We start from the raw sequence: 17515 nt of genomic DNA on the forward strand, positions 1-17515 counted from the left end.
AAAACACAATCAGTCCACATCGAAAGTGGTGTTTGTTTTTCTGATAACAGATTTCAGTCATGAATATACCATCTTCAGACTGGTATTTATCTCCGTTGATAACACACGGAGGCGGTGAGCGGAGTTCGTTACGTCCTAAGAGCAGGACAGGTGACGACCGCCCGGTACAAAAATATCCGACAGTACTTACAGTGAACCAAATAGCATACAGCGCCATTTTTTACTGAATCATTGTGCTTATCATGTTTCAACAAGTGCCTTGTAGCGTTTACTATGGCGATTAGGCATTTTTTGAGTCATGACAACGGCACATTTTGTCAAAAAATGGTTCAAATGGCTGTGAGGACTATTGGACTTAACATCTGAGGTCATCAGTCCCATAGACTTAGAACTACTTAAACCTAACTAACCTAAGGAAAGCACACACATCCCTACTCGAGGCAGGATTCGAGCCTGTGACCGTAGCAGCAGCGCGGTTCCGGACTGAAGTGCCTAGAACCTCTCGGTCACAACGGCCGGCTGCACATTTTGTCACCTGAGGATGTTTGTTTAGAACGAAACCGTTTGTGGTGTGGAAAGTGCACTCGTTTTAACAACTGTAGTAGTTTTTTATTAACATACTCAACTTCTTTTATGGATTCTGCATGAAATTTGATTTCATTTCCAAATGTTTCCTCTATTTCCTTTACTGATCACTCAATTTACGCATTGAATAATATCGCGAATACGCTACAGTACCGTCTGATTCCCTTCTCAACTGCTGATTTCCTTTATTTACTTTATTTAATTATTCAGTTAGTGACCACCTTACAATGAAACAGGATTTTCATATAGGGCTGATCAAAATATGTCTGTTCGAAGGTCGTACAGTCCAGAATCGCTATGCCAATCAGGCAAAATCAACGTGAGCACTGAGGCATCCCACCAAGGCGCCAGCTTGAAGATATCCGTTTGGTAAAGCACAGAGCCCTGTTACGTGGAGAAGTCCGTAACTGCCTGCTACACATGCTCTTCCGACAGGAATCGTCGAGCTTTCATGGCCTTTGTAAGGGTCCGAAGGCGTGATAATTGCGTGTGGAAAGATAAGGGCTACAGGACGTGGGCAGAAGTAACTTGTGCATTACGACATTTGTGATATGTGGACGTGCCTTATCATGAAGCAGCAGCACCCAGAACTTGGCGCTCCATTTTTAACATACGTGATGTCCCATACAATCGTCATTCTCCGATTGATGTCAGCCGGTTTGTCCTTCGGCAGCCAAGGAAAGAATAACAGCACATTAGTCTCGTTCTGATGCCTTTGGTAACAGACTTAACGTCCCCATAGTTCACGATTATGCATTTACCGAACGCACATCGGAAAGACACGAATCCCTTTTCCTACAAGTCGCTGCTTATACAGTGATGAGCCAAAATATGACGACCACATGCTTAATAGCTTATTTGTCAGTCTTTGGAACGCGATAAATCACTGATCCACCGTATCAGAACTCCGACAGTGTGTTGATACGATTGTGGAGGTATGTGGTATTAGATGTCTACGCACAGGTCATATAATTCTCGAAAATAACGGACTGCTGATTTGCATACGCAGTGATGCCGTCCGACTCAGATGAATTCCATAAGATTTACATCAGGCGATTTTGGTCGCCGAGACATCAGCGTGAGTTCACAATAATGCCACTGAAACCACTGTAGCACGATAAAAAACTCCGTGACACGGATGATTATACTGCTAAAAGATGACATCGCCTTCGGGGAAGACATAAAGCATGATGGGAGACAGGTGCTTCGCAGCTGTCAACCTGTGTTTGATTACTACCACAAGTCCGATTCAACCGCAGGAGAATGTCTCCCATAGCATAATACTGCTCAAAAATGGTTCAAAAGGCTCTGAGCACTATGGGACTTAACTTCTGTGGTCATCAGTCCCCTGGAACTTAGAACCACTTAAACCTAAGTAACCTAAGGACACCACACACATCCATGCCCGAGGCAGGGGTCGAACCTGCGACCGTAGCGGTCGCGCAGTTCCAGACTGTAGCGCCTAGGACCGCTCGGCCACCCCGGCCGGCATAATACTGCTCCCACCAGCCTGCGTCCGTGGAACGCTGCTGGTTTCGAGCTGGCGTTTATCTCTAAGACAGCATTTGTGGAGACGACCATCGACCTAGTGTAGCAAAAATGTGATTCACCCGAAGAGCCGACACGTTTCCGTTGATCGACGGTTGAATGCCGATGGTCCCTCGTCCACTAATTGACGATGTCGTTGTGTCAACATGTGAACATGAAGGAGTGGTCTGTTGCGAAGCTCCGTCTTCAGTAATGCACAATGAACGGTGTACTCCGAAATACTTGTACGTGCACCAAAATTCTGATGTTTCAACAGGAATGCCACAGATCACCATCTATTCTCCTTTACAGAGCAGATAAGCCTCCGAACCTCAAGTTCTGCGAAGAGTCGTGACCGTGTAAACATTTAGCCCTAGTGATAGTTTCACTGACCTCCTCTTGCCGTAGGTGCTCACGACAGTAGTTCGTGAACATTCGACCAGTTTCGTTCACAGGCTCGACATTATAATAATCTGCACTTTGTCAAAGTCGCCATCTAAATGGCTTTCCCAACTTGCATCCCATATCTTCGCTAGGTCAAACCGTGTCTGCTCCGCTTACATACTTTTGTTACCGCGTCACGTGCCCGCAACGCCACCAGATGGCATCTGACGTCGTGGTGGTCTGTGGTCATAATCTTTTCGCTGTTTAGTGGATATTCGCATTAGAATCGCGCTACGTTACATATATACTGCGGCAACGTCCTCAAAAGGAAACTTCCAGATCACATCTTATAGTAGTGAAGTACATTGCAGTGTTATCACTGATGTCGACAACAGGTTGATACACAACTGGCCATTAAAATTGCTACACCAAGAAGAAATGCAGATGATAAACGGGTATTCATTGGACAAATATATTATACTATAACTGACATGTGATTAGATTTTCACGCAATTTGGGTGCATAGATTCTGAGAAATCAGTACCCAGAACAACCGCCTCTGGCCGTAATAACGGCGTTGATACGCCTGGGCATTGAGTCAAACAGAGCTTGGATGGCGTGTACAGGTACAGCTGCCCATGCAGCTTCAACCCGATACCACGGTTCATCAAGAGTAGTGATTGGCGTATTGTGACGAGCCAGTTGCTCGGCCACCATTGACCAGACGTTTTCGATTGGTGAGAGATCTGGAGAATGTGCTGGCCAGGGTAGCAGTCGAACGTTTTCTGTATCCAGAAAGGCCCGTACAGAACCTGCAACATGCGGTCGTGCATTATCCTGCTCAAATGTAGGGTTTCGAAGATATCGAATAAAGGGTAGAGCCACGGGTCGTAACACATCTGAAATGTAACGTCCACTGTTCAAAATGGACCGAGACGTGTAACCAATGGCATGCCATACCATCACGCCGGGTGATACGCCAGTATGGCGAAGACGAATACACGCTTCCAATGTGCGTCCACCGAGATGCCGCCAAACACGGATGCGACCATCATGATGCTGTAAACAGGACCTGGATTCATCCGAAAAAATGACGTTTTGCCATTCGTGCACCCAGGCTCGTCGTTGAGCACACCATCGCAGGCGCTCCTGTCCGTGATGCAGCGTCAAGGATAACCGCAGTCGTGGTCTCCGAGCTGATAGTCCATGCTGCTGCAAACGTCGTCGAACTGTTCGTGCAGATGCTTGTTGCCTTGCAAACGTCCCCATCTGTTGACTCATGGATCGAGACGTGGTTGCACGATCCGTTACAGTCATGAGCATAAGATGCCTGTCATCTCGACTGCTAGTGATACGAGGCCATTGGAATCGAGCACGGCGTTCCGTATTACCCTCCTGAACCCACCGATTCCATATTCTGCTAACAGTCATTGGATCTCGCTCAACGCGAGCAGCAATGTCGCGATACGATAAACCGCAATCGCTAGAGGCTACAATCCGACCTTTTTCAAAGTCGGAAACGTGATGGTACGCATTTCTTCTCCTTACACGAGGCATCACAACAACGTTTCACCGGGCAACGTCGGTCAACTGCTGTTTGTGTGTGAGAAATCGGTTAGAAACTTTCCTCATGACAGCACGTTGTAGGTGTCGCCAACCTCGTGTGAAAGCTCTGAAAAGCTAATCATTTGCATATCACAGCATCTTCTACCTGTCGGTTAAATTTCGCGTCTGTAGCACTTCATCTTCGTGGTGCACCAATTTTAATGGCCAGTACTGTATATGCTGCAGCAGTGTCCTCAAAATGAAACTTTTTGATCGCGTCTTATAGTAGTGAAGTACTTCGTAATGTTATCCCTGATGTCAACAACAGGTTAGTACATGTATGCACCTGGTGCCGTAAGGATACCCAGTTTTTGCAATATTTCCTTACAGTGAGCCCCACTACTACATTTAGTTATTATTATTACGCCTGTAGACAGTCCGAAGAAAGTGGCAATGTTTTGAGGCTTTGATTCGCAGAAAAGAATCTCCACTTTATATTTTCGTAGTGATAAAAGTTTGTGACGTCGCGTCGTAGTTTCCAGTAGTAAGCGCCATTCTCAGAGCTAGCGATCTGACAGTGCAGCGGCTGCGAGTTGCCCTAACTCGGCGCCGTCCGCCGGTAATTGCTTGCGTTGTACGACAACGCATCTGCTGCCGCCAGCGCCATTGTCTGCCTCGACACAGTGGCCCTCCGGATGTCGCTCAAGGCTTCTGCGGCGTATCTCGGTGCTGCACAAGGCCCAGCGCGTGGCGTGTAGTGTGTAGCGGTGGAAGCCCGGCTGGCTGCTCCCTGCGCCCTAGGCGGGGCCACTATGCTATCCGCGGCGCCCTCTGAGGCTGACGTTGCGTCAGGCGCGGCCCGCAACACTGCGCCCCTGGTGGGACCGCTCTCACGCAGCGCGGCGCACCGCAGGTAGACGGAACGCTCTGCCCCTCCGCCGCTGTCGCCTCAGTGCCGCGGGCTCCGCCACCCGACGTGTGTCCCAGCGACGGCTCGCTGCCCGTAAGTAGCGCACTTCACGTATCCCGCACCTCACCTTCGCTCAGTGGGCCGTGGCCTTTATTTGCGCTATCCGCATTTCCGCATCTACAACAATCCTGCCAGTCCAAAAAGTTTCGACAGTCGATTAATAAAAAATATGAGAGTTAAGGAGTCAGTTCTAATTCTTCGGGTGTCCTACATATTCGCCACCCATTTCGGTGTAATACACTGAACGTTCATGTGCATATGTTAGAAAGTGCTTCTTTGGGATGTTCGACCACAGGTCACGTGGGCTTGAATGTCGGTTATGTCTTCAAAACGCTGAACTTTCAACTGAAGTTTTGCACTTTCTCGTCTTGTCGTAGGGTCGTACTGGTTACATCAAGTCACGTCACTGGTGTTTTGTTCCCAGAAAAGAATTTTCCGCATTTTCCGTTTTAGCCAAGTTGCAGCAGAGTCCATAGGTTATTGTTTTCGTTTAGAGTCCGAATGTGGGACAAACTTGGCGCACACTTTTCTGTTCCTCAAGACATGTCTTGAAAACTTGATTTAGAGATATTGCTCCATTCCCATTTGTGGCACAACTACTTTGACACACTGTCGCGGCACGTCTTCCACTTGACATTATCACTGTATCTATTGAAATTAGATATTAATTAATTATTAAATTAAATATTAATTAATTAAAACATAACTACATACAAAATTAATTAAATACACACAAATGAATTTATTAATTAAATACATTCCAGTCACTGTCCATTTCACATTTTAAAGCCTCTACAGCTACCTCTGGTACTATACTAATGTCCTAGCAATCTGTCCCTTGCTCTTGTCAGTGTTTTCCATAGGTACCTTATCAGTCCACCTAATTTTCGACATACTTCTGCAGCCCTACGTCTCAAACACTTACATTCTCTGCTGTTCCTGTCTTCGCACAGTCCATGACTCAATTCCACATACTACTGTGCTCCAGACGTAAATTCCCAGAAATTTCTTCCTCAGCTTAAGGCATATGATTGACACTAGTAAACTTATCTTGTCCAAGAATGGGCCCTTTCCCTGTGATGGTCTTCGGCTTATATTCTCCTTCCGTCGTCCGTCATGCGTAATTTTGCTACCATAGTACAGAATTACTTTACTGTATATTTCGTGGTTCTGGGTTCTCCTACTCCATTCGCCTTTCTTTGGCTGGCTCTCAGTTCGTAGTATGTCCTCATTACACTGCAATTTAAATGACCTGTATTCGACGAAGTCTGGTGACCATTATACTGATAGCTTTGCATGTGTCGTGTAACGATCATATTAATTAAGTAAGAGAGATTAAGGCACAATCAGTGGGGTCATTGTTTGCACGACATAGACGAATGGAATGAGATGAGAAATGTTTAATATTGGTAGGATTTACCCTGCATCACGAGCTGAACTGTAACTGGCGGAGTACGTATGTAGATGTAGATGTAGTATTCAACTGTTCACTAACGTTTTGTCCCAGAAAATGGAATGATTTTTCAGTTGTAAAACCCTGCCAATTGTTTAAAATACTCAAACGACCATTAATTTGCAGGTGCGTTGAAAGCTGTGCAGAGTGCACCACAATTTGTCAAGTTGCGCCAAATGCTTATGATACTGGCAAGCGAAACATTTTCGGTAACAGTAATCGATAATTAGAATTCGCCTTCCAGAGACAATTTGGCACTCATATTTTGTTTTATGTTCTTCTAAAGATGAGTAATATCTACTACTGATTAATTATAACATAGTAAAATTTTCCTTCATTAGTCCTCGAAGAAATGTGGAGTTCCCGTAAAGTTAAGAGTCGTCAGGGATGCATTTCGATGCGCAGTTCTTATGAGCCCGAAGTCATAAATACTTCATTATTTTCTCCGCCCTTATAGCGGTAGCGAGTTCGCTACTGTGGGATGATGGTTTTGGTAAGAACACCAGCAATTGCCGCAGTGGTTTTTTGAAGAGGCTCGACGTTTTTTGTGCTATACGAGGATGTGAGTAAAGGTAATGCCTCCGAATATTTTATGCTCAAACTCTTTAACTTTTCAAATAAAACAACTGTTGTTAACATTCTACACCTCTATTTTTCATGTCCCTATATTTCTCAACGTATTCATCCTGGTGATAAACATATTTCTCACAACGAGAAACCAGTTCGTTGATACCGTCACTGTTGAATGTTTGACTTTTGTTCACGGAACCGTAACCTTACTTCTGCTTGCACCGCTTGATCACTATCAAAATGAACTTCTCGAAGGTATTTTTCTGGAAATAGATGAAAATTGGATTGGGCATAATCGGGAGTGTGTCGGGAATGATGGATGGCAGTGAACCCAAGGCGGTGGTATATTGCAGATGTCGCAGCGCTGGTGTGTGGTTTGGAATTGTCATGCTGAAGGAGAGGGTGGTCCGTATGTGTATCAACACTCCGAGTTACTGCACCCAGTTACTCACCCACTGTCATAGTTACATTGCAACCTGTCATGTTACACGTGACAATTTCGAGCCCTCTAGCGGCAGAGGGCTACAAATTGTAGACGTAAAGAATAAAGACGCAGGATGGTAAAAACGTTTGTTTTATTTAAGAAACTTCAGCAGCTTCGCATAAAAAATTTGGAGCCATTGCTTTTCAACGCGCCATTGTAAGTGTGTCCACCGCTAATTTGCTGTCTTCAACTCTTGTCACTCAAAATGCCCATGCGGAGTGTCAACAATGGCTGTGTAAGGAAAAAAAAGAAACAGCTAGTGCAGAGCTTCTGATATCACACCAAAAATGTTGCGAGATGCGTGCTACATCCTGTCTCTCGGCGTATAGAGTTGATAGTGGAGACACCCGTTTAAAGAACTTCGAAAACGATGGAAGGATTATAAAAAAACCTTTAGCTTAGGACACAGTAACAGAGAAAAACTCTAGAGTTTATGAATTCTACAAAAAAGACAAGTTTGTTATATTTCGGACACTAGCGCTTTGATTTCTATAGGTGTTTCACCAAGACAAGGGTATTAATTAGCATGTTCCTCTTCCAACAGGTTACCGGAGCCGTCGACCACACGTGGCTGCGTGCAGATAATGTGCTAAGTGTCTCTTCCCTCAAGTGGAAAAGAATTAACAATGGATCCCCTCGTCTTCATCATCTGTCTTCTTCAAGGTAAGAACAACAATACGACACTCTTCTCACAAGTAGAATTAGTGGAACATCCTTCGTATGTAATTAGAAAAAGTTGCTGCCGAAGGAATACTTCTCAAAATTATTATATAGCGGAAATGCTGAGCCGCAGATAGGCACAACAAAAGACTGTCACACAAAAATACACACACACACACACACACACACACACACACACACACACACACACACACACACACACGACCACAGTCCTTGGTAGCTGAAGCTACCCTGGATTTTCCATTGTTTGAATAATACTTTTCAATTAAACAAAGACGTTACACCGCGAATTTAATTAACGCTATATGATTACTTATATGTGGAAGGTGACCGTAAATTGTCAGTGGAATAAGAGAGTTAAATGTAAAATTAGGTATTAAGGATACTGATGATATTGCTTTGTATTTTAAATCGCTTTACTACATTTTCCTAGACAGTAAATTTCACTTTCCTGATGTTTCTACTAGCTGGGTGTGGCACAGACACAGGTTACTGGGCATAGTGGAAAACGAGGGAAAAATTTCGTTGCTCACATCAACGTATCATCAAGATTCTTCTTAGCACGCAAAACGAAGCCCGTAGTATGACGGATGGTGCACGACGTCCTGTCGACATTACGTGCACCAATTCGTGATGCATTCCTCTGCGCTACACGGGAAAGACGATTCTCTCTTTGTTCCTGTAAATACCACAATTCCCGAAGTTTTATCATTTCTACTTATGTCCCACCAGGAAACAAAGAAAAAGTACCACATTCTTAGTAGCTTAAAAGACTCTCTTTCCCTTGAATGCAGTTTTTACCATAACGATAAGCGTTTGCTCTGTGAAAATAAAAGTCTAACAATGAATTAAGGAAATTAATGATTTTATTTTTGAAACAACATATCTAGGACCGGACAGACGTCTTCGTAATTTCGAAACCTGGTCATCATTTTTTTTCAATTCCTCCCTAGTAAATCGCCTTAAATATGGACCCCGACAGAGAAGAAGTAGTCAAGTACAAGTCATATCTTCTGAGAGAAGCTCCACTATTTGAAATCCTCTTTCACAGTAAATTACAGATCATCCTGCCTCAAGCCTGCTTCTTCTACATCTTTCTTCCTATCATTAGATTCGATATTCCGTAAGACATTGCTCTTAACCGTCATGAGATACCCGTTTAAAGGCTATGCCTCTGTATACACAGGGTGTTCGGAAATTTTTGTCACAAACATCTAGAACTTGCAGAGGGCAGTAGGTACATAATAGTTGGAGTAGGAACGCATGACAGATGGATTCCACTTCTGCTTGAGTAACTGAATTACGCATGACGCAGTACAATTATTAGCTCACTGAAACAAAAAAAAAATGGCTCTGAGCACTATGGGACTCAACTGCTGAGGTCATTAGTCCCCTAGAACTTAGAACTAGTTAAACCTAACTAACCTAAGGACATCACAAACATCCATGACGAGGCAGGATTCGAACCGGCGACCGTAGCGGTCTTGCGGTTCCAGACTGCAGCACCTTTAACCGCACGGCCACTTCGGCCGGCCACTGAAACAAAGAAATATCAGTTTATCAGTTAAGAACATTTGTTTCTATTAACACATAAACATTAAGTGTTTACATGATTCCAAAACAAAAAAGAACCCAGCCGACTGAACGTACAGAACATCACGTTTAAGTGTTAATACAAGCAAATGTTCTTAAGTGATAAATGGATGTTTAGTTATGTATACTTTCGAATTGTTACCTAATAATTGTACTGCGTTATGCATAATTCAGTTACTCAAGCAGAAGTGGTTGAGTTAAACACCCAAATGGAAACCGTCGGACACGGGTTCGATTTCAAAATATTATGTACTCACTCTCCTCTACAAGCCCTAGAAGTGTGTGACGGAAATTTCCGAACGCCTTGTGTAAAACATATCGCAACTGCTCTTATCGATGTAATTATCTATTAAAATGAAATATAGTATATTAAGGGTATCTCTATGCTCTCTCCGAGAACAAAACACACTTTGTCGGAAAGTGGGATATCTATGTCTCCCAAAAGGCTGATGCTTTTGGCAGAAAATTAAAAATCAGAGAGTCCAAAGACTTTTAAGATTCGATTTGTACAAAAGTGATAGGATTCTAAAACATTTATTTTGTCTCAGGAACCAAAGACTGGAAATTAAAGTGCGGTACAACACCTACAATGATGATCATATGGAAGTTACCTTTTTGTAATCTTGTTATGTTTCATGACAGACAGTGCCTGACGCATCGATGTTGGTGGAGCAGACTACACTATTTATAGGTCAAAACTGGTTGTTGAAAGTGGAACACAACGTGTTACAGGTACAAGGATACATCCATTTAATGCATGATGCAATAGGAAATAGAGCCCAGCCATCAAAGAACGTACAGATAAAACTTTCGCATCATGACTTATTATAATTAGATAATCATGCGAACCTTATCGGCAAACGTTTCTGGCATGTGTTAAGAATCCAGGAAACCTACGATGCAGGATGACACAGATGGAAGGCGTGTGCAGCCGATACTATAATAACGGCAATAAATAAATTAAAAGTATCCTTCTTTATATTTACTAAACGGAATAAATTTAATGCCGTCGATAGACTACGTAAAATCGGATTGTTCGAAACATAGACCGTTGGGCTAGATTTTCGACAAAGAATTGTCAGCAAAATATAATTTGAGCTGACAGAATATTCACCAATAAGCGGTCTTAAACTTGCTTCTGAGACCCATGAGAAGAATACAAGGCAGTGTAGGAGCAATGACAGTGCCGGTATCATAAAAAAAGTGTGCAAACAATGGATTCAGATGTATTAGAATTCTTTTTTCAGTTCTGCTCAACGCCACTGCAGAACATTAATTAAGGCTGCATTCTTCTCTCTGAACAGCTGGTATGGGCATTAATTATTGTTGTGTTAATAAAAATGTAAATATTTGTGATTATTAGTTCCATATGCCAAATTACTCATTTTACAACATTGTATCATCTCGAACAATTAAAATGTTGGGACACACTGTATACGACACCATAGAGGAAATACTGCGCGACAAATGGCAAACTTCGTGAAGATGCGTTACTGATTGCTTTAGTGAAAATTATGTGTCGAAAAACAAATCAAAAACATTGAAATGAAGATAATGGGATATTCGTAGATAATATTGTAAGAGCAATAATATTTGGTGTATCGATGTGTGAAATATAAACAGTAGCAACTCGAGAGTAGTTAAGTGTTTAATTTCTTGCTGGTGTGACACAGATTTAACAAACGAAATTATACCTGCTGGGACGGGCGATGTCAGTTGATACTCGTTTCTCGTCCGCTCTTTCTTCGCCACACGAGCCGGCAACATTTTATCACCGGGAAGTTTTGTTTGTTAAGAAAGCGCGGAAGACAGCGGCGGGTATTAAAAGGACTAAAAATGCAATTACAACAGACCACAATTTAGAAAGTCGAGTTATGAACCCGTAATAAAAGATATGGAGCGCCATTAATTTCTTTTGCCAGGGGTAAGGAGATTATGAGGCTGCGAAGCAAAAACGTCCTTGGCTGCGGAGCTACAGAGCCCGCGCTCTGAGGATAATAAATAGCACTAAGGTGGCCAGGATAAATTAACCTGCTGAGAAATATCCGCGATGATTAATTTATATTAGAAGTGTTTGCTAAAGCGGGTACATGTTAATTCTGGGAAGGCGATTAAGCTTTCTTTGAGCTAGGAGACAGAGGCGTAAAAGTTTCGTCTTTCATTGTCTTTACAGGCACACACCTGCATGGGGGTAATTCTTCTACCAGCTGAGTTGCTCTGGTATTTAATTTGAATTTATAAGCAACACAAAATACATAATAATTTAGTCACTAACGTCGTGTGAGGTGAAAGCTATTTACGAATCTACACTTATCCAGTGCCGAAAAAAAATTAATACTCCCGGACAACGTCGAAATTGATCCTGTGACGGCATATGTCACCTGTGGGACACTAGATGCAGTGATAATAGTTTCAAAGTCATCCTCCAACAGCGAGCATATTGGCATGGATACCAGAGAGACATCTGTGTCCACCCTTTAATAGGGAATACTCACAACTAGATGGCTCAGTGTGTTGCAACCCAGACAACCACTTCTTTAAAGTCAGTACCGCCGTTAGACTGTTGCTTATTTACAGTGTTATATTTACACATACACAATCATGATTTCAGTTTCAAAATGCCATAATCAAGTGTTTTCTGCAAGCAAGTTAGACAATAACAGTGGAATACATAAGTGATATAACCGTATAACAATCCATATTTGTAATGCTTATTTCCAGGTGTTATAAATTGCCTAAGATGGCATACTGTCGTATTAAAAAAAACTGTTAGACTCATTGTCTAAGAGTCGATATTTCTTGCAGAGCCTACTGCTTTGTTTCATTACTGAGTACACCATCTTCACTGAATGACAGTTGGCTAAGTGTCAAATTGCCTTGTTCAAAGAAATTCCTGTTACAAGCATGTGACCTTTCCTTTTAGTCTTTGGGTTTAGTGTCCGGTAGGATAGGAAAGGTTAGGAACAATTTATTTTCTTTGGTGGTTGTTACATCTTTGAAGTACCTGTTTATCTTAGTATACAATGAATCTGCCTAAGATAGACAGGTACTGCAAAGATGTAACAACCACCAAAGAAAATAAATTGTTCCTAACCTTTCCTATCCTACCGGACACTGAGTCCAAAGACTAGGAGAAAGCTGGCCGGTGTGGCCGAGCGGTTCTAGGCGCTTCAGTCTGGAACCGTGCGACCACTACGGTCGCAGGTTCGAATCCTGCCTCGGGCATGAATGTGTGTGATGTCCTTAGGTTAGTTAGGTTTAAGTATTTCTAAGTTCTACGGCACTGATGACCTCAGAAGTTAGGTCCCATAGTGCTCAGAGCCATTTGAACCATTTTTGAACTAGAAAAAAAGGTCACCTGCTTGTAACAGGTATTTCTTTGACTAAGATAATTTGACACTTCGCCAACTGTCATTCAATGAAGGTGGTGTACTCAGTAATGAAACAAAGCAGTAGGCTCTGCAAGAAATATCGTCTCTTAGACAATGTGTCTAGTAATGTATTTTGATACGATAGTAAGCCATCTTAGGCAATTTATAACATTTGGAAGCAAGCGTTACAAATATGGATTGTTATACGGTTATGTCATTTGTTATGTATTTCACTGTTATTGTCTAACCTGCTTTCAGAAAACACTTGCTAGTGGTATTTTCAAGCCGAAATCATGATTGTGTACGTGTAAATGTAACACTGTAAATAAACCACAGTCTAATGGCGGTACTGACTTTAAAGAAGTGGTTGTCTGGGTTGCAACACACTGAGCCATCTAGTTGTGAGCATTCCCTATTAAAGGGTGGACACAGATGGCTCTCTGGTATCCATGCCAATACGCTCGCTGTTGGAGGATGACTTTGAAACTATTATCACTGCATCTAGTGTCCCACAGGTGACATACCGCCAGAACAGGAAAGAGGGCTTGTGAGAGCACGTGAACTGTTGTTAACCGGTTGTTAGCAGTAAGACTACGGACACGCATACCTCTAGCCCATCTCCCACTCCCCCCACAGCATCGACGTGCACGGCTCGACTGGTTCCGTCAGAGGATCAGTTGGAAGATGAAATGGCGCGCCGTAGTCTCCAGCGATGAAAGCGGATTGTGCCTGCGCGAAGTGATGGTCGTATGCGCGTACGCTGTAGACACGATGAGAGCCGTCTGGTATGGTGCATTTATCCATGGTACACTGTAGTCACCCCAGGCGTTGTTGCTGGGGTGCGATAAACTACTCTCCTTGACCTTTGGTGTTTCTGGAGAGGACGCTAACCAGAGGTCGGTACGTGCACAATGTTTTTAGACTCGTTATTTTGCAACTGGAGAATCATTTGTTGTTCCAACCGCATAAAGGTCGCCAACAATCTGACCACGAAATTCAACGTATTCTATAAGACGTGCTACGACTTCCCTGGCCAGCACAAATTTCTGACTTGTCTGGAGTCAACCACGTGTGGGATGTGATGGGCCGAGAAGTGAGTCGTGCGACTTGTCAACCAACAATTCCTACAGAACTATGTGAACAGGTCGAGTAGGCTTGCAGTAACGAATCCCAAGACAGTATTCGCCATCTGTAGGATCAACCGGGTGCCGGAGTCAGCATCTGCTTTGGGGCCCTTGTAGGCTACACCACATACTAATATGGGTGTTTAAGAGTGGGTCGATACCCAGTACCTCTGAAACGCTTGCGCTATAAATCTGTACATGTAATCATACTCAATAGGCAATGTTGCAACAATAAATCTTGAGTGAACTGGAAACGTCAAAAAGGATGTACTAATATTTTTACGGCAGTGCAGTCCATGAACTTACATAGGACATACAACACAAGTCAACAGATTACAAGGATTCTTAACGTAAATTTTTTTAATAATTCAGTAGTGACTTTGAGGAACATTAAGAGAGAAAAGAGGCGCGTTTCAAACAAAAGCTGTCATTACTTCCCGAATATCGTCTGTTACTGAAGAACAATGTTCTTAATAGTTTGCTCTAATAAGGAGAAACATCTACATTACGTACGCTTCATAATTATTTTATGGATTAAATAATGATGAATCTTAAATGTACTGTTGTTTAACTACTGAAATACGATAACCATAACATAGCTCTTTCTGCAACTTTTCTCCTTGCGGACGGGAATCTATTTTCAGCGTCACTCGGCTAGATTTCTTGTATCACACATCACTCAAAGTGTTACACACACACACACACACACACACACACACACACACACACACACACACACACACACAAACTTATTGGTTTAGAGCTTCAGCTTCATAATTCTATATATATGTTGTTCTAACAAATCAAACGCTATGTATCAAGAATTACTCGTCCATAAGCAAATTATTTGCGCATAGACGATCATCTACAAGCAAAAGGATTGAGTTACACAGTAGTTTACGTATCTTATATATGGTCTAATTACGAATTCATTAGAGAAAATCTGACAAATGGCTCGAATAAAATAAAGCAAGTGCTAAGCCATGCTACCTACAGTCGATCGGTATTAATGGTGGCAGGTACACAACAGCGACTACGTGGAGGATTTCTTTCGCTACATGAACGTATATAGACAGGAAAGATATTTTAATTACCAATTCTCTGCCAATAAGGATGTGAAGGTAATTACCTTCGAATGTTGAAACCACTCACCGCAGAGGAAAATGCACCGTAAGTGCTGATACAGAATATGACGACCAGGTTTAGTTAGACGTAAAGGAATATCAAGAGACTAATACTACAAGAAGGAAACATGATGAGCAAATATTCTTAATCCTGTTAAACAATGTCCTTAAAATCGTTCTCAACCGTAATTTTATTGGAGAAGGAAAGTCAAGCAGGTTACTAAGAAGCATTCTTACTGTGAAGGACTCGAAAGAGAAAATATCAGTACTGCAGTTTCCTTTCGACAACCGTTGTCTTTACAACGATCGCCTCCTAAGCAGACCTGTCATGTTAGGTAACCAGAAAATTTCAGGTTCATATCAAGAATCACAACTATGAAGAACGAATAAGAGAAAATTGCAAAAAATAGAGCGGCTGTCAAGAGAAATGACTGTTGACAACGACAAGGCATAGGTTTTTTTTTCTTTTTTTGTAAATGATGAATACGGTGAGTTGTAACAATAGTCCCCCTGGCATGCCCGAACTTGTCTTCTCTCGCGAATTTCAGCATGGATCAATATAGCATAGCACGAAATTAAGTGCCCGTTAACGAAAGTTCTAACATCCTGAGTAGCTGGCCCATTTTGCTTCATAATTCCGAATCTTCATTGAAATGATGACATTCATTTCACTGTTATTTCACGGAAAAATTTCAATAGAGTGGAAATATCAGCGATTTCCAATCTCATCATAGGATCTTGATTGCCTCTTAATCCGAAGGCAACGCCGGATTTTCAGCTGAACCTGCTCCTCCTTGTGAAATCCTCAGACCTGCTTATCTCAGCTAGCTTTCGTGCCTCCTGGGATGGGGACCAGCGTTGCAGTGCGTAACTCATCCAAGGCGGCCAAATTTCAGCTCATTACGTATTCATGGGGACGTTAAAAAATAATTTGTGAGTGCAAGGGAGGACTCCGCAAATGAGAAAGATACGAGCGTGCACAGTTTAGAAATTCAAATATTCTGCATCTTTCGGAGCAAAGAGGCTCGGAGAAGCGGAAGATAATTTTCTCTCTTCGTGAGTCCTGAGTTATTGTTCGCAGTCGAGGACTAATACACTTAATTTTTTTCCCCGGTGCAAGACTTGTTTTGTCAGGTGGAAAATCATAAAGGACAGGAATGAAATAGCCAGCCGAATCTGAAAAGTTAAAAGCAGACCTCTTTTCCTCATTACCTATATTATACGGAAGATAAAATATCTTGTAACAGCCAACATAAATGCGTTGTAAGCAGGAAGTGCTAAATTCACTAGTGGAATTTCGAGAAGCCAGTAACAGGTACGGGAGTACCAGAAAATTTACTTTGGTTCCATATTATAAATGATACTCCAAGCATCAATTTTTTAAGTGCTTTAAGCGAAAACATATTGTAAAAGTGTTAAGAAAGTCATAAATATCTCACTGAATTTTTCAGAGCACTTATTATAGAACATAGAAATTCGTGTTGATTACCTGGAGATCTACAATTAGGTGACAGTAGTCGTGGGATACCTTCTAATATCGTATCGGATCTCCCATTGCCCGACGTAGTCCAGCAACGCGACATAGCACGGACTCAACAAGTCGTTGGACGCCGCTTCCAGAAATATTGTGCGATGCTGCCTGTATAGCCGTCCATAATTGCGGAAGTGTTGCTCGTGCAGGATCCTCATCACGAACTGACCTCTCTATTATTTGGGTAAGTGTATTTTCTATCCAGTTCTATCCGAGCTCGTGCTGCTTCTCTAGCGACCTCATAAATACCTTAAAATTTAATATTCCTTCTTTCTGATGATCACAAATTTATCGGCAAAAGAGGGGGAGGGGGACGAAGATGATCTTGTAGCAACGCGAAGTAAAAGAACGTTCCGATGAACTTCTTATGCTACCTGCACTGCAGTGTCCGTAGTGATGCTGTTTCTTTTCGATCTTCTGATCTACTCTTCGTAACAAATGTTCTCATCAGGGACTCTCTGAGATCGACTGCCGAATCTCTGAAGTGGCCCTTCTTTCCTTCATAGTTCCATGTTTTTCATAGCTTCTGGAAAGGTAGGAAATAATGGGTTTCATATCCTCTCGACGATGTGT

At 42.4% G+C, this 17515-nt stretch overlaps 1 protein-coding gene across 1 annotated transcript in view; it reads left to right on the forward strand.

The window, feature by feature from the left end:
* The window catches only part of LOC126413115 (calphotin), an 831469-nt gene that overhangs the window by 444843 nt on the left and 369111 nt on the right, over positions 1–17515 (forward strand). Inside the window, exon 6 of the mRNA XM_050083006.1 lies at positions 8063–8181. Coding sequence (XP_049938963.1) covers positions 8145–8181 — 37 coding nt within the window. The 5' untranslated portion in view covers positions 8063–8144. The remainder of the gene's footprint in view (positions 1–8062; positions 8182–17515) is intronic.

This window comes from Schistocerca serialis, chromosome 7 (assembly GCF_023864345.2).
Source record: "Schistocerca serialis cubense isolate TAMUIC-IGC-003099 chromosome 7, iqSchSeri2.2, whole genome shotgun sequence".
Taxonomy (NCBI): Eukaryota; Metazoa; Arthropoda; class Insecta; order Orthoptera; family Acrididae; genus Schistocerca; species Schistocerca serialis.